Source organism: Microcaecilia unicolor, chromosome 6 (genome assembly GCF_901765095.1).
Source record: "Microcaecilia unicolor chromosome 6, aMicUni1.1, whole genome shotgun sequence".
Taxonomy (NCBI): Eukaryota; Metazoa; Chordata; class Amphibia; order Gymnophiona; family Siphonopidae; genus Microcaecilia; species Microcaecilia unicolor.
Genome location: NC_044036.1, coordinates 157,013,745 through 157,039,297, shown reverse-complemented (window position 1 = coordinate 157,039,297; position 25,553 = coordinate 157,013,745). Strand labels below are relative to the sequence as shown.

Below are 25,553 nucleotides of genomic sequence, written 5' to 3'. Positions count from 1 at the left end.
TCTCACAAACACACTCACACACACTCACTCTCTCACAAATACACACACATGGCAGGGAGACAGGGAGGGGGCACCTTGCAGGAGGGGGGACCATCCTGGCACACACTCATTCTCACACACACACACACACTCTCTCTCAGAGTCACTCGCGCACAGTCTCTCTCACACAGACACTCGAACACAGTCTCACTCTCTCTCTCCCAATCACTGTATCTGTGTGAAACACACACTCTCACACTCAGTGTCACACATACGCACTTCCACACACATCACACACACACTCATTCTCACAGACACACTCACACCCACACTCACTCACTCTGTCACACACACACACTCGCATATTCACTCTCTCTCTCTCTCACACACTCTCTCAAAAATACACGCTCCAAGGAAAACCTTGCTAGCGCCCGTTTCATTTGTTTCGGAAACGGGCCTTTTTTACTAGTATACAATATAAGAACCGAATAAATATTAATCTCATCACTAAACGAATGTTCCACTCAATGTGGAGATTGCGACGTATCCGTAAATTCCTCTTGAGAGACCTCTTCCGTACTCTTACTCATTGGTTAGCCCTCTCCCATATAGACTACAGTGGTATTTATGCTGGTAGTCGAAAATTTCTACTGACAAAATTGCAAACTGCCCAAAACACAGCTGCTAGACTTATTTTTGGCAAACCTCGATTTGAACATGCAGAGCCTCTTCGTTTCAACCTACATTGGCTCCCCATTCCAGCTTGTCTCACCTTCAAAATCTGCACGTTAACTCACAAGATCATCTATGGGGAGGCCCCTGCTTACATGGACGATTTGATTGATCTGCCATCAAGAAATGCTTCCTTTACCGCTCGATCTTACCTCTCACCTTACGCTTTCCAAGCTACAAATCAGTTCGATACAAAGTGCTCCTTTCCTCATCCTTCACCTGCGTAAGCCCTAAGTTTTGCAACAGTCTACCAAAGTCCTTAAAGGAGATATACGATCATCAAGTTTTCAAAAAATCATTAAAAATATTCTTGTTTGAGAAGGCATATTCCCGCTACGTCACTCAGCCCGCACCTTCTTCCTCTTGACAGATCCTGTTTCTATCTGTTATTACCCCCCTTGATATGTAATTTTTGTAAGCCGCATTGTGCCCGCTTTTGTGGGAAAATGCGGGATATAAATGTACTGAAATAAATAAATTAAAACTATCAAAACAGATCAAAGAACTTCATAAATGAAACAAGAAATGTGCTGAAAAAGGCATGCCAGCATCTACCAAAAACCGCTAGTGGAAACGTGCATTTCAACAACTCACAGCGTTGCTCTCAAAACATTTCCTGCGTCACTGTTTATTGTCTTTTATTTCTCTGGTGCTGTCACTGTGCTGGATATTTGATGCTGGATACTGCCCCACAGCTAAATTCCAAAAAAGGTAAGATCGCAATTTTGAGTGGCGATGGTATTCTTCCTGAAACAGTGAATGGCGAAACAAGGCATTCTTGTACAGGAATTTACATTTTTTGGAATTTAGCTGTGGAGCAGTATCCAGCATCCTATATCCAGCACAGTGAATTTTAAGTAAATGTGTGACATGATCTGTGCGATGGGCTTCGCAGAGCAATCTAATAGCTATATTTTGAAGTGTTTGGAGCTTTTTAAAAGTATAACCGGTCAGTCCTGCATAAACTATATTAGTCTATATTATGTGTAAAGAGATGATAATTGTTTGTAGTTGACTAAATGGGTGGAAGAAAACATGGTGGCTGGAGCATAAACCTGTAAATACATTCTCTTATCCTCACTCATTTTCAGTTTTTGAACAGACTTCATAAAGTTATTTCCTATAGAGTGCAGTGAATATTCATAATTCTGTATAAATAATGATGAAGATTACTGCTAGGCAGTTGGAGGAGCATAAAATTTCAGCTGAAGCTGGGGCAGCAGAACAACTTTGGAGAGACCAAACCAATCTTCAGCCCTTTCCTCCTGGCTCTCTAGTTGCTGCTGATGTGTTGAGCAAAATATTGATTGCAATGGCCTCAGTGTCCCACCTCATTCTGCTGTTTATCTAGTTCACATTTAGCTTAATGGTGGAGACTTTTGGTGGCTTCTAGCATCTGTTTGCAAGTTATTGAGCTTTGTGGAATGAACCTTTTAGCATAAAGCAAATTAAGGATTAAAGATTAGAGGCTTTTTCTGGGGGACATACAAGATGGCAGCTCATCTTACCTTGTTCTGACTATGTTGCAGAAGGGTAAGCCACAAGTTTCTTTCAGGAGCCATAGCCATTGGTACGTTCTGGTCCAGTGGACCAATATGTTCATACTCGGAGTTCCTGGGATTTTTTTGGGACTGCAGTCAGTGGTTTTGATACTGGAGCCAGGTAGCTTGATGCTGTTCTTCAGCCTGGAGACCTCTTTGAGTCCTGAGATTCTAGCACCCCCAGTCTCGTTGAAGTAACACTAGGTCAAAGTTCTGCTTGATGTGCAAAGGCACGCTACCGAGAGAGCATCCAGAGTACATGGTGTGACTTTGTGTCTGCATTTGGGAAGCACAATGGCCATGAGTCATTTTGTGTTGGATGGATCTGTTGCAGGACCAGCCTTGGAGGGTGGCTCTGTGGAGGAAGGGAGTAACCTCTGGCACTGTTGGCAATGTGAAAGTCTCAGAAGTTTTCTTTTTCTTGGGCTCCCTACAAAGGCCTAACTAGTATGAATCGGGTAACTGTTTTCCTTATCTATCTTTTAATCTACCAGGTCTTATCATATTTCCATCGGACATTATTCAGGAGGCAAGTACCTGCATATAATAAATGTAAACCGCATTGATTGTACAAAGGCAGTATATGAAGTCATAAAACAGCAATGTTATATGAACAACTTGATTATAGTTTCTTATCCATTCAGCCAATCATTATCCAACTGTCCAGTGTTAGATACGGATATAACCATCGATTTATCCCCTCCCTTCCATCTAGTATGCAACCAATTGAGAAGGCTACTGTGCATCCTTGTAACTTTAAATCTTTTTAATCAAAGCCTTGCAACCTACTTAGCAAGCACCTCGGTACGATTGGCGGTACTTTAAGCCATTGTAAATAAATCAATCCATACATAACTAAGGAAATGCAGACGAGAGAGAAGCAGTTTTTATTACTTACAGTTTTTGAAATAGAGGGTTCCCTCCCCCGTTTTATATTGTGGACTTGAGTGAGGTAGTAAATTTGATTATATACTGACTTCTGTATTTGATTATATATTTAATTTTATTACAAATTTTTTTTTTAATGGATTAAAGTTTAAATGGGTAAGAGAATTTGTGGTCTCTTTGCCTCGCAGTGCTTTGTGGACACATGTAGAACATCAATATCTGAGTTCCCAAGGTATATTTCTCGATACGCAGTTTTTCTCTTTATAGAGAAGAGACAACACAGGGCATAAGAGAGTAACTTTCAAGTCATAAACAGCACAGAAAGCAAACATTTTCAGAAGAAAGAATTCTCTGAAACAGGGGGTCTTGAATGCTACCTCTATTATATATTTGACTAAATTGGGGAACAGAGGGTATAACCTTAAAGTCGAACCTTTAAGCTGCTAGGCTGGCCTATCTGCCATCGTAATTGATATTTTCCCCTTTTGATGTGGTAGCATCAAGTTGTGATCAGCTTAGGAAAAAGGTAACTTTTTATTTTTTGAAGACTAAATTGTTCAAGATTAATTGGAGTTAAATGCTTCAATTAGAAACAATCTGTATTTTGTGGCAAAAAGAGCTTGTCCAAATTACTGATCTTAGTTACCATGGCAAACTGTGGAAATGGGTGACAAAGAAGTAGTAATTAGTAGCTATGGTGACAGATGATGCCTTGCCTTAGCAAGTCTGTCAACCCTATATGTTCAGTTGCTTCCATCTTTGAATATTTTCCCCTAGATTTAGTTGTCTGAAAGTTACGTTTTGCATCAGTTAACTTTGATTTGAAGGAAGCAGAAAATGGAGTTTGGAGAATAAACTTAATTTTATATAGTTATAAACTGGAATTCGTTGCCGGAGAACGTGGTACGGGCGGTTAGCTTGACGGAGTTTAAAAAGGGGTTAGATAGATTCCTAAAGGACAAGTCCATAGACCGCTATTAAATGGACTTGGAAAAATTCTGCATTTTTAGGTATAACTTGTCTGGAATGTTTTTACGTTTGGGGAGCGTGCCAGGTGCCCTTGACCTGGATTGGCCACTGTCGGTGACAGGATGCTGGGCTAGATGGACCTTTGGTCTTTCCCAGTATGGCACTACTTATGTACTTATGTACTTATGCTTTTAAAATGTATTTTTGGCCAACAGTTGACTTGGTAGCCAGCGCTGTGCTTTGCTTTGTGAAAGGTTTGGGCTTGGTTCCCAGGCCAGGCATTTTTTTTCTCTGGGCACGCAAGGGCTGGAATATGCAGAGTACTCATTGGTAACACCTATCAACTGGAGCTAGAGTGTATAATTTTCCAGGTTTTGGAGGGAATCATAGTCTAACTTCTGACTATGGGCTAGGGAACATTTCAAAAGTAGAGAAAACGAAATATACTGTGTATCTGAATAACTTAATATACAGTATGTCACGGCTAGGGAATTATTTGTAATCCTGGTGTGATTCTGTTGTGTGCTGTGTCTTTGTGGGACAGTTTATGTTGGGGGTAGTTGTGGGGGAGGAGCAGTTAGAAAATAGTTTTGGGGAGGTTGTTGCTAGATGGGGCAAGTTTTGCAAGTGGGGCATTTTAGGGTGATGGAGCAGCTGCTTTAAGGATAGATTTTGGGAGTGGTGTAGTGTTTGGAAGGGGGCAGTTGCAGGTGTTAGATTTGGGGGGTGGGAAAGAGGTAGGAGCTAGGATTTGGGGGTGGTTCATTTGTGGGAGAGTAGTTTTTTATTTAAAACTTATATCTCTCTAATTTGGCTAAAAAGAATTTCATCTGTTTTAACATTGAACTTCCTAATACATTCATTGCCAGTCTCAAATTCACTCAAAACAGGCCCTGACCATATAAATTGCTGTTCTGGGAACGTTACAGAGATCCTTCCCTATCATTGATTTGAGACAGCCTTATAGAAAAATCAGTTTTTAGCTGCCTCTGGAAAGTTGAGATTCCACACCAACCATATATAAATAGGTAGCTTTTTTTTCTAAAACTCGGGTGCAGCCACAGAAAAAAACCCTATTCCTCCATTTCATAACATTTGTTGTGGGAATGGCTAATAACCCTGACCTACTTTCTTATTGGTTGTCATGTGTACTTCTAATTAATATCTGTTTGCCATAGGCAAGCCTGGTTTTGAGATATTGGCAAACTAGGAACATACCTATGGTCTAAAGGTTGGGGAGCCTTGTCAAATGGACTCGGGAGGTCAGGATTGGCAATAGTCTGGCTTTTTTCAGGATTCTGTTGATTTTTATATTCATGTCCAAAAGATGCAAGGATGGCGGCTAACATGCCTAAACATTTTTCAGGGTTTAAAAACTTTTATCTGCAGATCTCTAATTCTTCCATGTGTAAGTGAGCCTGCCTCAAAAGACCTAATCCCAGACCACACCCCATCAATAAATGCTCTTGATATTGGTAAGAAAAGAATTGATGCATTGTTCTCACTACTGCCAGCTGGGCACACCTTGCAACAACTAAAGGGAAGTGGGATTTGATATACCGCCTTTCTGAGGTTTTTGCAACTACATTCAAAGCGGTTTACATATATTCAGGTACTTATTTTGTACCAGGGGCAATGGAGGCTTAAGTGACTTGCCCAGAGTCACAAGGAGCTGCAGTGGGAATCGGAACTCAGTTCCCTAGGATCAAAGTCCACTGCACTAACAGCAAGACAGGTCAAATTGAAGGCCAGTGGAAGATTCAAGGCAATCAATGATGCAGGAACATTTTTATCCAAATAGCCATAAACCAAACCTAGCATTGCAACTGGCCAAGTTCCAATACTATATATTATGTACGTTTTAGCCGTGATCCAGAAAGAATTGTAGATTTAGTGGACTATAAATTCTGTGCTAAAGCCAACATGACCTGAATTGAATAAACCGTTATGTTCCAGAAAGGACCCTGACTGAGCCACCACTTCTTTTTCAATCAGTTTCTTGATGAAAGGCAGTTCCTTGGGTAGTTTTTGGTTTGGGGGCAGTTTGTGGAGTGGTAGGGCAGTTGTGGGAAGTAGTTTTTAGAGAGACGGGACAGTTTTATTTGGGGTAGGTTTGAAAGCAGGAATTTCCTTAACTACCATGATTCCCTATATGTAAACCTTTTATGCTATAAAAGCTGGAATTCCTTCTCCCATAGAAATGCATTGGGCTGGTTATTTTGTTGTTGTTTTTGGTTTGTTTGGGGGGGGGGGGGGGGGTTGAGCTCCTGGTTCAATGTGGCCTATTTTCAAACTCAATGTGAATTTTAACAAGTTTTTCCCACCTGCCAAGTTTCATTCCAGTCTGTTCAATCTTTAGAAAGTTATTTTGCCCACAGTTCCACATGTCCCACCAAAGGCAGTATAGCAAGCATACACAGAGACCCTTTCTATATAACTGTTCTAGCTTCTGTTGTGTTGGAAAGAATTAAAAAGATTATGTTGAAAATTGTATTGAATTTTTGCAGAAGTGGTGTATGGCAAAAAATTGAGCAGTTGCAGCAAACAGGAATGACCTCCACGTAGACAGTACAACCAAACAAAAGTAGAGGCTGGCCAACAGACACTCTAGCACTGGAGATGATGCTTAAAGGACGCTTTATTTGCTGCTTGGACAAAAGGACCGAAGACGTTGAGCACCATTATCCCCTAACCTTCCTTTCCCTCCCCCTCTTCCCTCCTATTCCCTTACCAGTAATTCTCTTGTGGCATAAGACAGTGGTTTCCAAACCTAGTTCTGGATCACCACCCCAGTCAGGTTTTCAGGATATTCCCAATGAATATTCATGAGAGAGATTTGCATGCACTGCCTCCACTGCATGCAAACCTGACTGGCTGGGGTGCCTCCAGGACTAGGTTTGGGAACCACTGGCATAAGAGCGTCAAAATAACACTGTGAGTTTATTAGTGAGAGTCTGAGATGGAAATAAATATTCAGAAATACAGTGAAAGCAGAAGGTGTCAAGCTGTATTCACAGAAGAAAAAGATCCCTGGGTTTTATGAATCCTTTTAATGTTCCAGTTCTATGTGCCATGTGTTTATAGACTACAAAAACTAGGCATTTTAATACTTTTATTCATCACTGCTAAGTCATTTGTTTGGTCCTTGACAGGTGCCTTAAAGGCAAGACCAATTTGTTTCCATACAAAATGTTTGAAGTAAATAGTGCTGGAACAGTTTGTTTATTAACCGCCTTTATGAAAAGATTCACCCAAGGCGCTTTATAGCAGATAGTTTAACATAAAACTTACAGCATAACAATGGTAAAATGATCAAATATAAACATAAGTACAATCATAGTAATATAGTAAATGACGGCAGATAAAGATCTGTACGGTCCATCCAGTCTGTTCAACAAGATAAACTCATTTTACATGGTATGCAATACTTTATATGTATACCCGAGTTTGATTTGTCCCTGCCTTTCTCAGGGCACAGACCGTAGAAGTCTGCCCAGCACTCTTCTTGTACTAAAAGTTCTGAAGCTAAAGTTGAAGCCCCTTAAAATTTACAATCAAGCCCATCCATATCTATTCAGTCAATCAATAAAGTAAACTTGGAGCTAACAAATTGAAACCAATAATAGGACTAACATGAAACAGTATCAGAAATATGCACATTTAACAGCACTCCATAACAATCATATAGCAAATATGATAAATGTCAGTACATTACAAGTAATACCATAATAGATGGCATGGAAGAACATACAAATAACATAGATAAAATACAATGTCAGCATGACACCAATATTCTATTCGTGCATGATAATTTGGCTATGTAATTTTGTAATGCACTTACTAACTTTGGTGCTGCAAGTTTCCCTTCGTTGATCACTATGGAGGCAGCACTGAGTGCATTTTTGGTGCTTTTCTGTGTAAATTTTAGCTTATCAGACCAGTTTTGAAATCCTGCCATTTGTATTAGATTTTCACATCAGGTCTGTGACTTCATGTATGTAACTATTGAGGGAAAAAGAGAACTGGATCTCTGATATCATATTGCCAGGCTTTAGCATAATTCTGATTTTATTTTTGCATAACACTGACAGTGTACACTATATATATATATATATATATATATATATATATATATATATATATATTCCCCCCCCCCCCCCGTATGATGCAAGAGTTTGTGGTAGCAGTGTTACTTTGGTAAAGCAAAGCCAATAAATTATGAATTGGGAATGAAAGCAGACCTTAGCTGGATTTTGCTTTAACAAGTGCTCTGGATGAACACAGCCCATGTAATTGCTATATCAAATGAAACTTTGGAAAGTTATAAATCATTTTATGGTTTATTGAGATTTGCTATACCATTTTCTTCCAGATTGACTCATTAATTCATTAGTCTTGCAGTCAGCTTATTTTGATAGCTTTTTCTTGTTCTTTTTCAGTTTTACCTTCAAGACACTAAGAGCAGTAATGGAACTTTTATAAATAGTCAGCGATTGAGCCGAGGGTCAGAAGAAAGCCCACCATGTGAGATTCTTTCTGGTGATGTTATCCAGTTTGGGGTAGATGTGACCGAGAACACCCGGAAAGGTAAGGGAATGGATCCATTTTTTCCTCTTGCTATTTATCTTTCTGCTATTAAATTACTAGTGGGTCCTTTTACTTACGTGTGCTAACAGATTCAGCGCATGCTAGAGTGGAGGAGTAGCCTAATGGTTAGGTCAGTGGGCTGAGAACCTGGGGAACTGAGTTTGATTCCCACTGTAGCTTCTTGTGTCCCTGGGCAAGTCACTTAATCCAGTGTGGGTCCTGGAGTAGCCCCTTGCCAGTCGGGTTGTCAGGATTTCCACAATGAATATGCATGAGATTGATTTGCATATACTGCTTCCACTATATGCAAATCTCTTTCAAGCATATTCATTGTGGACGTTCTGAAAACCTGACTAGCAAGGGTATACTCCAGGCATACTTACATACATACCTAGTAGATGACGGCAGATAAAGACATATACGGTCCTGGGAAACACTGACAACCCTCCATTGCCCCAGGTTCAAAACTTAAATTTGGGAACCTACTAGGGACAGAGAAATTGCCTGAATGCAAGATGTAAACCGCTTTGATACTGAAAGGCAATATATAAATTTAAAAAAAAAATCTACATATATAAGTATTATGGGTTATATATAGATATACTAGCCGTTAAACCCATTAAAACGGGCGTTTTTTTTTTAAATTTCACTTTCATTTGCAGCAACTGTGCTCTGTCCCCTGCTCTTCCCCCATGTTCAGCAACCGTCCTCTGTCCTCTTCCCTCACCCCATGTGCAGCCACCCTCCTCTGTTCCCTGCCCTCCCCTCCATCGATTAATGAAAAAAAGAAATTAAATAAGGGGGGAAAACATTTAATAATTGATTTTTTTCATTTGTCCGTGTATTTTGAAACAGTATGGTCCAAAACCTCTAGGGACATTAATTTTTGCTCCCACTGATGCAAATGCTAATGCACTATTATATGATCGTATATTTTTCATAAATGTTTTTGAATCTGGATCTTGTGCAGTCATCAAGCTCTTAATGTATTCATTTGTAGTTATAGGCGGTAAATGTATAGACCCTTTATTGCAGCAAACATTAAACTTCTTATCTGTTGGTCTTTCATTTTTAAAGTGTTTTGCATGACAATGTTCACAGATTTCGCAAAAGTTGCCAAGGCTGCTACTGTTTATATTTTTTTCCTGAAACTCTTGTAAAGCTTTGTGTCTTGTCATTTGAAGGTCCATTAAGTGTTTGTTGATTCTTGATTGTTGAAGTCTGTGTCTTTCTTCATGTTTTTGTAGTTCACTGCGATGTTTTCTGTAATTGCGTACTCTTTCCTTTTCTGCATGTTTTTGTGTTTCTGTTTTATTTTCATGTTGACGTCTGTGTCTTTCTTCATGTTTTTGTAGTTCACTGCGATGTTTTCTGTAATTGCGTACTCTTTCCTTTTCTGCATGTTTTTGTGTTTCTGTTTTATTTTCATGTCTAATTCTATCTCTTTGAGCTTTCCTCCTCTTCAATTCTAAATCATGAGCTGCCTGCTCAGTTCCTGTGGTGTCTAGTTTTCGTCGTGGCATATTAGTTGTTTTAGGTTGCTTTTTTAATAGTAGTGTTTCTGTTTTGTTACAGTCCTTTTCTTGTTCTGATTTGTCACAGTAGTTCAAATCAGTTGTAATGTTGTTGTAGCTGAGTGTGTGTGAGAGAGAGAGTGTTAGAGAAAGTGTGCGTCTGTGTGAGAGTGAGGTGGTAGTACTCCTTGTCACAGTGGTGGGTCAATGGTTTGATGTTTTTTCTGTTGTGTGGCCCCCCTCCTTGTAATATTTTGTGTGTGTGTGATAAAGTGTGCAGTGTGAAAGTGTGTGTGTGTGTGTGTGCGTCTGTGTGAGTGAGAGACAGAGCGTGTATGTGTATTAGAGAGTGAGTGTTAGTTGCTCCTTGTAGCCGGTGTTTGTGGGCTTTGAAAAGTGAGTTTGTGTGTGTCAGTGAGCTGCTAGGACTCCCAGTCACAGTGGAGGGGGTCACTGGTTCCTTATAGCGAGTTATTTTAGGGTACAAATTAGTGCTTTTTTTTTCACTTGCCTGCCCCCACCCCTTTTTGTAATATTGTGTGTGTGTGAGTCAGCGAGTGATAGATAAAGTGTGTCTCTCTGGGAAACAGACAGAGAGCATGAGAGTGAGGTGTCAGAGTGGAGTGGGTCAGTTGGTCCTTATGGTTTTTTTTGTTTAGGTTAAAATCAGTGCTCGTTGTTGTTTCGCCTGCCCCCACCCCTTCTTCTAATATTGTGTGTGTGCGTGCTTGGGTGAGAGAGTGAGTGAATGAGAGAGAGAGAAAGTGTGTCTTTCTGGGAAAGAGACAGAGCATGAGAGTGAGCTGTCACAGTGGTGGTGGTTAGTGGCACCTTATATCCATTTGTTGCAAGGTGCAAATCAGGGTTTTGTTTTTATTGCCTTCCCCCACCCCTTCGTTTAATATTGTGTGTGTGCCAGTGTGCGAGAATGAAAGAGAAAGTGTTTTTATGTGGGAAATTGACAGTGAGTGTGAGAGTGAGCTGCTAGTGTGTGTGTGTGAGTGAGACAGAGTGTGTGAGTGAGTGAGAGAGAGTGCTAGTGAGCTGTTAGTACTCCCTGGCTCAGTGGATGTTCAGTGTCTCCTTGTAGGCAGTTGTTGGAGCAGTTTGAAAGGCAGGCTCGTTTTGCAGTCACATGCAGGTCTCTTTCCCCCCCCCCCCCCCTACATGTTGTTGTTCCGCCCCTTCTGCTGACTGGTGCTGTTCAGTGAGCCAAAGGGGCGTGACAGGTATGCCTTTGCTTGCAGCAAAGCAGGGTGTGTGTGTGTGTGTGTGCAGCGAGTGAATGCACGTGCTTACCTTTTGCTGTTGGCCTCCTGAACAGTTTTGGATCCCTGCTTGGTTTCTGGTGGTTCTCTTCTCTCCTGCATTAGTTTCTGGTCGGCCAGGTCTCTGCATTGGCTCCTCCCCGGATGGTAGCGGTTCTGGCCATTGGTTATCTTTGTTCCACGGTTCCTCCCTCTGCTACTACCCTATAGAAATGCTAAATAGTAGTAGTAGTATCCTAGTTTTTGTCCAGTGTCCCCCTCCCTACCCCTCTGATGTCCACGCCCCCTCCTGTCCTGCCTCCTGCTCCGATTTCCATGCCCATGTCCAACAACAGACCTCCTTCCTGTTGTCTGAGTGAAAATAGTAGTGGTCCTGCTGTCCCTCCCTAGAGCCTGCCATTTCCCAGCGATTTACACTGCTGCTCCCCCCCCCCCATGCGATTTCCAGGGCTCCTCCCTCTGCTCCTATCCTTGTGCTTGTCCATCCTCCCTCCCTCCCTCCCCCAGGGATGTCCACGCCCCCTCCTTCGCCCCTCTCCCTCCGATTTTCACCAACTGTCCTCTGTCCTCTGTTCCTGACTTGTTCTGTGTGTGTGTACTGCATCACCCTTGTCTCCCTCCCTCCTCCACCGTCCCTCCCGTTGCCGAGTTCCATGCCCTCCGCCGTAGTTGCAGATTTGTTGTGCACCTCCGATGTACATGGCTCCTCCCCCTCCGATTTCCACGCCCCCTCCATGCCATGTCGAACAACAGAGAGCCTGCCATTTGAGAGCGATTTCCACGGCTCCTCCCTCTGCTCCTATCCTTGTGCTTTTCCATCCTCCCTCCCTCCCCCACGGATGTCCATGCCCCCTCCTTCGCTCCTCTCCGTCCGATTTCCACCAACTGTCCTCTGTCCTGTGTTCCTGACTTGTTCTGTGTGTGTGTGTGTGTACTGCATCACCCTTGTCTCCCTCCCTCCATCCTCCGCCGTTTTGCACGCCTCCACCGTCCCTCCCGTTGCTGAGTTCCATGCCCTCCTCCGTAGTTGCAGATTTGTTGTGCACCTCCGATGTACATGGCTCCTCCCCCTCCGATTTCCACGCCCCTTCCTTCCCTCCCTATTGGCTGCATTACGTCCAGAACAGGAGCTGCTGGTGGAGGCGGGGCTTGGAGTGTTGCTCCTTGAAAGTTCGGTCTCTACTGCGCATTTGCGGGTGAGTACGGACACTCACAATTTATATGTTTGATATGAATAGCGCTGTGCGAGGTAAAATATATATTTACCCTTCTACTATGCTGCACAAGAATGTTAGCTGCTATTATCTTTCAGCATGATTGTCATAATAGTTATGAAAGTAGCACTATAGAAATGCTAAATAGTAGTAGTAGTTGTAACCTTTATTGATATAAAAGTATTGACCAAGCAGCAGTATTTCCACCTAAATAGCTGCCTGTGCCAGACATCTGTAGTCAAGTAGTTTGTTTATGGAGCAGCATAACAAGTATATATGCAATTTGACATATGACACTGTCTAGTTAACGTGAGGATTGCTGCAAGTAGCAGTGCAATGAGAGCTGCCGTCACTGGAATGCAGATCTAGCAACTAGCATGGATTTTTATCTCTAGTAACTAGCAACAAATACTCACAATGGTGTCCATGACCTGCAGTGCACTAGGAGGAGGTTTTAGAAACAAGTAGTCAAATGATGGGTTTATCTTAATCGGAATCCTCAAAGAAATACACAGAAGCCATTCAGACAGTGAAAGCTGTTTACAACACAAATGGGAGAGAAATCTTTCTGAAAAATTTCAGCTTAAAGCAATTAGGTTCAATCCAATTATCTTGAATTTCTCCTTACAATACATAGTATTATATCATACCCTCAAGATACAATTAAGAAAAATAAGCATTGTATGAATAATGTGTATGTTTGTAGTTCTCTGTGCCCATGTCGGCTTTGTGAGAGCAAGATGTTCGAAAGCTCAGCAGTGTTGTAGCAAGAGCTCCCCAATGATTCCAGCCAGTAGAAAGAGGAAAATGAGGGGGAGGAGAAGGGAGCAGGTGGAGTATGCTTTGGAATTCGTTGGCAGAGAATGTGGTAAAGGCGGTTAGCTTAGCGGAGTTTTAAAAAGGTTTGGACGGCTTACTAAAGGAAACGTCCATAGACTGTTATTAAATGGACTTGGGGGAAAATCCACTATTTCTGAGATAAACAGTATAAAATGTTTTGTACATTTTGGGGATCTTGCCAGGTATCTTTGACCTGGATTGGCCACTGTTGGAAACAGGATGCTGGGCTCGATGGACCTTTGGTCTTTCCTAGTATGGCAATACTTATGTACTTATGAATAGTTTCTTACTACATTCTTACAGCTGATTTTTCCATAGAACCTCAGGTTTACATTTGCTACAGGGTTTTTAAGGGTAGGGGACAGTTTTCTTTGGGGTTAAGTTTGAAAGAAGGAATTTTCTAACTATTCACTATGTGAACTATTCACTATTCACACTATGTGTGAGCCTTTCATGTTATAGACTAGGGAAAGGGAATGGGACTTAGCTGGAACTCCTGCCATAGAAATGGGGATGGGTTTTTTTTTTTGAGCTTCTGGCCCGTTTTCAAACTCACCTTCCAAGTTTCATTCCATTTTGTTAAATTTTTGGGAAGTTATTTTGCCCACAGATGCACATGGTCCACAAAAGGCGGTATAGCAAAAATAAATAAACAGACATTCTTGACCACTTCTGTATAACTCTTTGCAGCTTCTGTTCGGTTAGAAAAATAACAATTGATTCTGTAGAAAATGTATTGAATTTTTGCAGGAGTGGAGTATGGGAAAAGGTGAGCACCATTCCCCTTAATCTTTCTTTCCCTCCCTCCCTGTCTCCCCCCCCCCCCCCCACTTTAGCAGTAATTCTCTGGTAGCATAAGAGCTTCAAAATAACACTTCTGTGCTGTGAGTTAATGAGAGTCTGAGATAGAAGAAATATAGTAAAAGCAGAAGGTGTTGAGCTGCATTCGCAGAAGAAAAAGATCCCTGGATTTTATGAATCCTTTTAACATTCCAGATCTGTGGGCCATGTTTTTATAGTCTACGTTGCTACAGATTGTACTTCTCTCTGCAATACACTGAAATCCTAACAACTATGTAAGCCGCATTGAACCTGCCATGAGCGGGAAAGCGCGGGGTACAAATATAATAAATAAAATAGTCTACAGAAACTAGGCATTTTAAATACTTGTATTCATCATTGCTAAGTTATTTTGTTGGTCCTTGATGGGTATTTTAAAGGCTGGATTAATTTGTTTCCATACAGCATGTTCAAAGTAAATAGTGCTAGAACAATATTTATTTATTGGGATTTATTAATTGTCTTTATGAAGAGATTCACCCAAGGCAGTTTACAGTAGGTACAATTTAACATAAAACTTACCTCAAGTTTACATTTGCTACAGGGTTACAACTTGTGCTGCATTTTGGGTCTCTTCTCAAATCACTTTTAAGTCCATCTATCCAAAGAGAAACAGTAAAGTCGCAGTGTTTATCATGAAGACCCACAATGCAAACACAGGGAATCGTTCTTTTAGTGAAGTCTTCCATTTAAAACAAGGCTGTGTCTTTCCTTGAATTAAACCTGTCATCTGTGAAACCTGTTTTTCCTTTTGTTAATGCCAGGAGTATTCAGAACCACCTACAGGACAATGACTCATGTGCTGACTCATCAAGAATGCATTGTATATAAAAATGAACTTAATGTGTGATGCAAAGGACAGTTTGTGTGAACTTTCTCATGATCCTATAAACAAAGGGGACTTTCACCTTAAAATTTCTTTTATGTTATGTAAGTAAAACAAGAGGAAAAGTAAACCTATATGCTTCCCCAAAGAGGTAGCTGCAAAAAATAATGGAAAAGTATCATTCACAAAATACAGAAGCTCACAAAAAAGGAATGCAAAACAAAAATTTCATAAAGCTTGAGAGAGAGTAAGAGATTTTTATTTATTTATTTCTGAAAATTTGTATACCGCAGTATCTTCACAATTCTAGGCGGAGAGATGAAGAAAGAAATCAGGATAGCAAAAATGCAGGCAGAAGGAAAAATGGTGAAAGATGTAAATCGAGGTGTCGAGACTTTTTTTCTCTCCAGGTATATTGGTCTGAGGAGCAAGGCCAGAGATGGAATTGCAAGACCCAGCTATACTGAGGGTCAGTTTATAGTTGAGGGAAAAATGGAATTGCTCAACAGTTAACTTCTGTTGGGTATTTGTGGAAGAAAAACCCGGAGAAGGTCTGTGGAGGATTGAAAAATACATATAGGGATGACATAGATACCACACTGTTCACAGAAGAAAGTGTTTATGAACACCTTGCAAAACTGGATGTGGGCAAAGCCATGGGACCAGATGAAATATATCCAAGGATACCAAGGGAGCTTAGAGTTTTTGACAGACCCTCTAAAGGATATGTTTAATAGATCCGTGAAGATCAGGGAAGTGCCACAGGATTGGAGAAAGGCTGATGTGGTCACAAAGACAGTAACAGGGAAGAGGTGAGAAATTGCAGACAGGCCTTATTTCGGTAATTAGAAACATAATGGAGAGACTGCTGAAAAAGTCAACTTTTCTACAAGGATGGAATGAGAAGTAATGCCGCCACATAACTTTTGTTTCAATGAAGATACTGTAATGAATAGAGAAATGAAAAAAAAAGTGCTTGAAATGTGCTCTTTTATTACATGTGTTTACTGTTCTATATAGTTGCCACGATTTGCCACACATTTCTGCAAATAATGGATACGTTTTTGAAAGCCATCCTGAAAGATCAGCACATCATGTCTCTTCAACTGGTTGCTCAGTTCTTGCCACCTCTTCATTCGATGTCCCTGAAGGTATTTCATCAATTTTGGAAAAAGATAAAAATCACGTGACACTAAATCTGGGTTGTATGGTAGATGGAGTAAGACTGTGAGACCCATCTTCACGATTGCCTCTGTGATAGTTTGAGGCCTAGCATTGTCATGTTGCAACAAAATTTCCATGTGCTTCTAAACTCTTCAGAATTGTTCTTTCAAAGTTTTGGAGTTGCAGTGTAAAGCTCTGAGTTGATGATTGTACCAGGTTCAAGGAAATCCATGTGAACACCATCCTTGCCCCAAAAGACACTAATAATGATTTTTCCTACAAAAGGCAGTGTATTACATTTTTTTCTTTACAGGTGAACTTTTGTGATGATACTCTATGGATTAGCTTTTTGTTTATGGCTCATAATGACAAGCCCATGTTTCATTGGCTGTCACAATCTAGAGAAGAAATTTCTCGCCTTCATTCTCATATCAGAATATTTCAAGTCTCGAAGCTTTCATTTCTGCAGTTGGTATGCAGGGAACTCATCTTACACAAACCATCCAAGAGTATCAACAATGTAACCCACATATTCATGTGAAATGCCAAGTGTGTCACCTGTTTCCCTTTGAGTGATCCTCCGATTGTCGTTTACAGGTTCATCAACTTTTCTCATGTGAGATTCGTCCATTGTTGTCATGGGTTGTCTGCTTTGTTTTTGATCACACAAATGATCCCTTCCACAATCTTTACATTTTTTGGCTCACCAATGCACAGCACTTGTATCACGATAAACAAGCTGTACGTGATGGTGAATTTCAATTGGAGGGACTCCTTCAATAGTCGGAAATTCTGTCACAGCACGTTGCTTAAATAGCACCAAGGAGTGCTCACTGCATGCTTCCATTTCACAAGCATAGCAAAACAGCCTCTTCACACAGATACTTCTCACTAACTGAGGTCGACTAATAGATAACAAAGGGTAGTGGTAAATGGCATTCGGTAGAAGGAAAAGTGAGTAGTAGAGTGCCTCAAGAGTCACTCCTGGGGCCAATTCTGTTCAACAGTGTGAGCGGTATCTCTGAAGGATTAGAAGGGAAGATCTGCCTTTCTGCAGATGACACACAGATCTGCAACAGACTGGACACCCCAGAGGGAGATCTACAAAAATTAGAGGTCTGGCAAATGCTTGACAGTTAACCTTTAATGTGAAGAAGTGCAGATTGTTACATTTTGGGTTCAAAACACCAAAGGAACTGTATACGATAGGAGGCGAGAGGCTGATTAAACATGGACCAGGAGAGACCTTGGGGTGAGGATCTCGAGATGGTGAAACAATATGACAAGGTGGCGCTAAAGCCAGAAGGATGCTAGGGTGCATATAGCATGGGGCATAAGAAACAGAAAAGAGGTGGTCACAATGCCTCTCTTACTGATGGTAATATACACACTCAATACACTCCAGGGAATTATGTGCCCCAAAAAATCAAAATAATGCACACTGAAATAATAAAACATATTAAACAGAATAGTGCGTTCAGTATTCTAGAATTATATGCAGGTACTTTAATACTTGGCTTCCAATAAGTCCTAGCGCCTCAGTCCAGAATCTTCCTGATGGCCTTGTGAACAGTGGTATTCATCAGCACTGTAACGGGATTCCTGTAGTTACTGGCAACCATAATCATTTGCTTATCAGTTTTTAGGTAGGTTGCCAAATGGGTACTAGGCTTCAAATCCGCTGGCCTTTAGTTTACTGCTGAGTTACCAAACATGTTTGGAAGTATGTATTATCTGCATTAGGTGTACCGTATGGTTAGAGCAGCAAGCTGAAAACCAGGGAAGCCAGGGTTCAAATCCCACTGCTGCTCCTTGATCTTGTACAACTCTTTATTGTTTGTTGGTTTTATGGTTTTATGATTTTTGTGTGTTTTATGTAAACCTCTTAGGTGTAAGTGGGTCTTTTTCTTTTTTTAAATAAATCAATAAAATAAACTCACTTAATCCTCCACTGCCTCAGGTGCAAACTAAGACCATATGCGCTCTCCAGGGACAGGAAAATAACTGTTGTACCTGAACATAGCTCACCTTGAGCTACTGCTGAAATAGGTGTGATCTAAATTAAAATCTAAAATCCAGTACCACACATATTGTGAAATCATATAGCGCAATTGTATCATACCATAATAGCACTAACACCCTGGAGTCGCACAACAAGGTTGCAACTAGGAAAAGGTAGCAGTGTAAGTATTGCAGTGGGGACAATGTTTATAGAGACCCCCACCAAGTACAGAATAAGTAACCACAAAGTAAAAATAGAAATAAGTGTACAAAAATACAAAGGCTTATATTCCTCCCATACCTTAAAAGTTCAGTGATTTATTAATTTGATATACCACCTCTTTCGAGCAGGAGTCGAGGCGTTGTACAAATACTTGCACTGTCTCTAATGGGCTCACAGTCTAAGTAGTATGTTGTACCTGGGGCAATGGAGGGCTAAGTGACTTGCCCAGGGTCACACGGAGCTGCGGAGGGAATTGAGCCCAGTTCCCCAGGATCTCAACCCACTGTCGACCGTTAGGCAGCAGTGGGAATCGAACCCGGTTCCCCAGGTCTGCAACTCACTGCACTAACCATTAGGCCACTCCTGCATATTACAGCAGTAGGAACTATGTATATCTCAGATGCACAGTTGATCAAGTATTACAATCAAAATTTCTTCAACCCATATTCTTTAAAATACTCTACTGTGATTTTAAGAACATCTGAAATTTTAAACTGAACCTGCAAGAAGCCAGATTCTGTATACAGTGCAACACTAAAGAGAGAAAACAATGATATATGGCCCCCTGTGCAAAATATAAAGATAGCAGGTGTAAATTTCAAAAGCTAACTTATTCCAATCACATTACAAATTATTAACAAATAAAAATAAAACAAAAATGGAAAATAAGGTGATACACATTTTTTGACTAACTTTCAGAGGCCAAAACCTCCTTCTTCAGATCAGTACATATGCTGCTGTTATACTATCCTGACCCATGGAAGGTGGTTTTGGCTTCTGAAAGCTAGTCAAAAAGAAGTATTGTTTGTCCAATAAAAAGGTATCGGCATATTTTCCATTTTTTTGTTTTTATTACCATGGAATAACATGGGTACGACACTACTTTTATCCTAAATTTAAAATAACTTTTTTTCTACATTTGTTGTCTTCCTGTTTAATTTTTCTAATCATGTTGGTCCCAATCTTTGCTTTCTGTTTCTAATATCTTTTCTTAACTCTTATGGGATTTCATGTCATTTGTCATTTTTTGTTTTCTCATGTCGTCTTCATGTCCTCTATTACATCCACCTCCAACGTTGACGTTTTCCTCTCATCTTTCTTTTGCCTATTTTTCTCCCTCTTCATTCTTACTGTACAGACTTCAATTTTATTGTCTACCTACAGTTTTCCACTCTTTCCGCAGTCCAGTTATACTATTCCCTAGTACTTTCACTAACTCGATTCCATCCAGCATCTCCCCTTTTCATCCATCATGTCCCCTCGCTTTCCCATTTAGCTTCTACTCTCTCTTTCCTCTCTTCCATCCAGCTTCTCCCCACTCCTCTTCACTCCCTTTCTCCTTCCATCCATAAGTACATAAGTGTTGCCATACTGGGAAAGACCAAAGGTCTATCGAGCCCAGCATCCTGTTTCCAACAATGGCCAATCCAGGTCACAAATACCCGACAAGATCCCAAAAATGTACAAAACATTTTATACTGCTTATCCCAGAAATAGTGGATTTTCCCCAAGTCCATTTAATAACGGTCTATGGACTTTTCCTTTAGGAAGCCGTCCAAACCTTTTTTAAACTCCGCTAAGCTGACTGTCTTTACCACATTCTCTGGCAACGAATTCCAGAGTTTAATTACACGTTGAGTGAAGAAAATGTTTCTCTGATTCGTTTTAAATTTACTACATTGTAGCTTCATTGCATGCCCCCTAGTCCTAGTATTTTTTGGAAAGCGTGAACAGATGTTTCACATCTACCCGCTCAACTCCACTCATTATTTTATAGACCTCTATCATATCTCCCCTCATCCAGTGTCTCCTCCTCTCTGCTCCCTTCTATTTAACATCTTTGCTGTCTTTCCCCCTCCATCCAACATACACTTTCTTTTCCCTCCCCTTCCAATCAGTGTCTTTTCTGTTCTCCATCCTCGGCATTTTTGTTTTCCCTTACCCTAGCTCCTCAGGCACCCTAGAGGCTGCCGTTTTCAGGACCAGCCACAAAGCTGCATCCCCTGTAGGCACAGCTGCCAACTGTGCTGCTTTCACTGTCCGGAACAGGAAGCGACATTGGGGGTGGGGGGAGCGGCAGAACTGGCAGCGTGGTTAGGCTGCAGCCCTCCGGCTCTTTTGTCTGTTGCCTAAAGATTAGGAGCAATGGTGAGGGTAGCAGTGGGAAAGCACTGCAGAAGCTGCTTGTTGGGGCTGGGTAGACTTAGCCTCCCCAAGCCTCTTACATTGGGTACCTGTGAGGGAGTCGGTGGCAAAGATGAGATGTACTCAAAATGGAAATGTCTGAATGAAAGGAAGAATATGTTGAAGCTTGAGAACTGAGAAGAAGAAGATAGAATACAAAGTAGAAATGGGCAGTTGTAGCATTGAGGTTATGTAGTGGTTTGAGATAAGGAATAAGATTTAAAAGCGTTAGTATCGAGAAGAGAAATAGAAAGGGAAGGGAAAATACAATCCTGTGGAGATGCAGTGTGAGGTGCCACCTGGCATGTGGTCCTAGGGACAGCTACTATTTAGCCTTGGGGACAGGTAGCATGTAATGTTGCTACTTTTGGGATTCTGGCAGGTAGTTGTGACCTAACTTGGCTACTGTTAGAAACAAGATACTGGCTAGAAAGACTTTTGATCTAACCCAGTATGGCAATTATGTTCTAATCTAGTTAAAAGTGCAAGTAAATTTCTGCAATGTAAGTATTTTTAGCCATCTTTAGTGGAGGTGGTTCTGTGGATGTGTTTAGAATGAGATCAGAAAATAACACATACAGATTTGAAGCTTAAAATCTGTATGGATTATCTTTTATAAAAATTCTATCCATACAAAAAGCAGGTGAAAAAGCATTCAGCTGCTTGGCATCTGCAGCAATTTTCAAAGGGACGTTACTTACGTGCTTCACTGTTTGTTTGTTTTTTTTTTATATTTTGTGCAAATTTCGCATGTAAAAAGTATTTGTAAAATATACTTCAAAATGAACAGTCTGAACATTTTCTCATAAGTGATTTACAAAGGTCACAAGGAAAAACAAGATTAGAAGTTCTAGAACCATGATCTTCTAGTTTTTTCTATATATTATAACTACTGAATCTTGGCCTAGATAAAGCTAGATTTCCTACTGTCTTTGTGTTTTTTGTTTGTTTGTTTTTTAATTGTACAAAATGTAAGCCTAGTCTCTCTTTGGAATTTGGGGGAAAGCTTAGGGAATTCTTAGCAGGGGATGCGGCGGGACAGGTTTCGGTATCCTGGTTCCATAAGGCGCTGGGGGAGTATAGGCCGAAACGAGATGTTAAAGAGGTGTCTGAACGCTGGAGTAAGGAGGTGGGAGGGAGGGTTACAGAAGGGAGGATCTTGACAGCACTTAAAGGAATCACGGGGGTGGGGCACAGTGCGGAGCTACAGGAGTGTCATTTTCGGCCGATACACAGGGCATACTTCTCGGGTAAACAGGCCTGATATGCAGGGGTAGTAGACTCTACTACTACTACTACTACTATTTAGCATTTCTATAGCGCTACAAGGCATACGCAGCGCTGTACAAACATAGAAGAAAGACAGTCCCTGCTCAAAGAGCTTACAATCTAATAGACAAAAAATAAATAAAGTAAGCAAATCAAATCAATTAATGTGAACGGGAAGGAAGAGAGGAGGGGGTAGGTGGAGGCGAGTGGTTACAAGTGGTTACGAGTCAAAAGCAATGTCAAAGAGGTGGGTTTTCAGTCTAGATTTAAAGGTGGCCAAGGATGGGGCAAGACGTAGGGGCTCAGGAAGTTTATTCCAGGCGTAGGGTGCAGCGAGACAGAAGGCGCGAAGTCTGGAGTTGGCAGTAGTGGAGAAGGGAACAGATAAGAAGGATTTATCCATGGAGCGGAGTGCACGGGAAGGGGTGTAGGGAAGGACGAGTGTGGAGAGATACTGGGGAGCAGCAGAGTGAGTACATTTATAGGTTAGTAGAAGAAGTTTGAACAGGATGCGAAAACGGATAGGGAGCCAGTGAAGGGTCTTGAGGAGAGGGGTAGTATGAGTAAAGCGACCCTGGCGGAAGATGAGACGGGCAGCAGAGTTTTGAACTGACTGGAGAGGGGAGAGGTGACTAAGTGGGAGGCCAGCAAGAAGCAGATTGCAGTAGTCTAAACGAGAGGTGACAAGGGTGTGGATGAGGGTTTTGGTAGAGTGCTCGGAAAGAAAGGGGCGGATTTTACGGATGTTGTAAAGAAAGAAACGACAGGTCTTGGCGGTCTGCTGGATATGAGCAGAGAAGGAGAGAGAAGAGTCAAAGATGACCCCAAGGTTTCGAGCTGAGGAGACAGGGAGAATGAGAGAGCCATCAACAGAAATAGAAAATGGGGGGAGCGGGGAGGTGGGTTTGGGGGGGAAAATGAGAAGCTCGGTTTTGGTCATATTTAATTTCAGGTGGCGTTGAGACATCCAGGCAGCAATGTCAGACAAGCACGCTGAAACTTTGGTTTGGATGCAAGGTGAGATATCAGGGGTAGAAAGGTAGATTTGGGAGTCATCAGCATAGAGGTGGTAGGAAAAGCCATGGGATGAGATTAATGAACCAAGGGAAGAAGTGTAGATAGAAAAGAGGAGGGGACCAAGAACAGAACCCTGGGGTACGCCGACAGGCAGAGGGATAGAAGTAGAAGAGGATCCACCAGAGTGAACACTAAAGGTGCGGAGGGAGAGGTAGGAAGAGAACCAGGAAAGGACAGAGCCCTGGAATCCAAGTGAGGACAGGGTATCGAGAAGTATGCTGTGATCGACAGTGTCAAAAGCAGCGGAAAGATCAAGAAGAATGAGGATGGAATATTGACCTCTGGATTTAGCCAGTAATAGGTCATTGGAGACTTTAGTAAGCGCAGTTTCGGTTGAGTGGAGAGGGCGAAAACCAGATTGTAATGGGTCAAGAATAGCATGTGAGGAGAGAAAATCAAGGCAGCGGCGGTGAACAGCACGCTCAAGTAATTTGGAGAGAAAAGGAAGGAGGGAGATGGGTCGGTAATTAGAGGGACAAGTAGGGTCAAGTGAAGGCTTCTTAAGGAGAGGTGTGACCACAGCATGTTTAAAGGCAGCAGGGACAGTCGCAGTGGAAAGTGAGAGGTTGAGAATGTGACAGATAAAAGGAATAAGAGTAGGAGAGATGGCATTAAGAAGGTGGGTGGGAATGGGATCAGAGGAACAGGTGGTACATTTTGAGGAAGAAAGGAGAAGTGTAGTTTCCTCAATAGTAACTTCAGGAAAGGAGGAAAGGGAATGAGGGGAAGGAGAGAGAGGGGAACGGACTAGTGGAGCTGAGAATGTATCACTGGCACATGGAGTGTGGCACTGCAGGACCATTCGAGTGTTCTGGTCAGCTCTCTCCCGTTTTTTTATCAGAGGTCCTGAGAGGTCGGGTCAATATGTCTTTTGAAAGGGTAGTGTTTAGTTCGCCGGAGGGTGTGGGACAAAGGATCCCAGGAGGAAAAACTATTTTTAAGTAAATCATGCATTCTGGGGAAAAAACCTATATTAAACTACTGGGTTTCAGATCAGGCCCCATCATATTGGTACTGGAGAAACAAGTTGCACGAGCTTATGCTCTGGGAAGCACGTGGAGCCCGTCACACGACGAAAAGGCGACAGCATTTCATTAGAATTTGGGGAGCATATTTGAATAAAATCTCACCTAGAGCACGAAGTCAGATATTGAATGAGTTGGGATGAATGTTGAGTGACTGGTGTGGGAGGGTAGCATGTGGCAAGATTAAGAGGAGGCCTATGGGATTATGATACGTTATTTTGAAGGGGCAAGGGTAAGGGGGGAACAGGGGGGAAGGGAAGATAAGTTGGTTTGATGTTGAAAAGGTGGTTTATTGGTTTCCCTAGTAAGTTTGGTTAAACATGATGGTCATATGGGATCAGTTTATACCTTGGAATCCGTAATAAGGATTGGGTAGAGGTTAAGGAGAGAGTTCCGTAGTTAATTGTGTGTGATAGGGGGAAAGTGGAATTAGAATGTTAACGGCTCTGGTAGGACATTGAATCCTGAGTACTAGACTTATATATGGCAAAGGAACAGTTTCCTCTTATTAGTAGATAAATGATGTTTATGGCGACGGGGAAGGGGAGGAGGGGGGATCGGGGTAGGGAGGAAAGTTGAGCAACACAAAGGGGGTAAAAAAAGGAACAACTTTACATGTTTGTGTACGATAGTCCACAGGGCAATTATAGACGAATGTATATTGTGATTTGTTGAACTATGTTTGTATACTGTGCAATAAGGTTCCTAATAAAAAAAACTGTTTAAACTAATTGTACAAAATGCTTAACTTGTCCTTTCAGTTTTACCTAATTTAGGATAGTTTTGTTTCTTTCAAGATGGGCTGTATGACTGTACAAATGCTATCTGCTTTCCTTTTTAGGTGTTACCCTTTGTTCCTTTTGTGCCTGCTATAACAAATGAATGTAGGCAGTGTGTGTTCTCACTTGTTATAGTGGCATCTAGTAGCACTTTAAGGGGGTCTTTTACTAAAGCTTAGCTAAAGTTATCTGCAGCAGGGCCCATAGAAATAAAATGGGCCCTGCTGCGGATAACTCGAGCTAAGCTTTAGTAAAAGACCTCCTAAAAGCTTAGGAAGGGCTCTTGTGGCTGTAACAGCCCGACAGGATATTTTCTTTTAGATGCTTGTATTATGAATAAAATCATTACAGGTAAGAAATTCTGTATAATTTATATTAGTAGAACAACTGCTGTTGTGGAACAAAATTCAGGCTATCAGTTTACAAACTTTACCGTTAGCTGCAATTGTAGTTCAAAATGATGCTGCCTATTATAGATTCCATTGTTTGAGCCAATTTGCATAAAGTTCAGTGAAAATTATTATATAGGGACATAACCATGAGAAAGAATTGCTGTTTTCCTCATTTCTTTAACACACCCCACCGTTGCAGCCACAGACTGCAGCACTTTCTGGAACCCGGTGCAAGTGCATT

The 25,553-nt window shown here is 41.4% G+C and overlaps 1 protein-coding gene across 16 annotated transcripts in view; it reads left to right on the top strand.

Moving 5' to 3' along the window:
• Window positions 1–25,553, top strand: part of SLMAP (sarcolemma associated protein) — a 255,812-nt gene that overhangs the window by 71,636 nt on the left and 158,623 nt on the right. For all 16 annotated transcript variants that reach the window (XM_030208024.1, XM_030208012.1, XM_030208020.1 and 13 more), the window contains exon 2: window positions 8,549–8,696. In XM_030208024.1, the coding sequence (XP_030063884.1) occupies window positions 8,549–8,696 (148 nt within the window). The remainder of the gene's footprint in view (window positions 1–8,548; window positions 8,697–25,553) is intronic.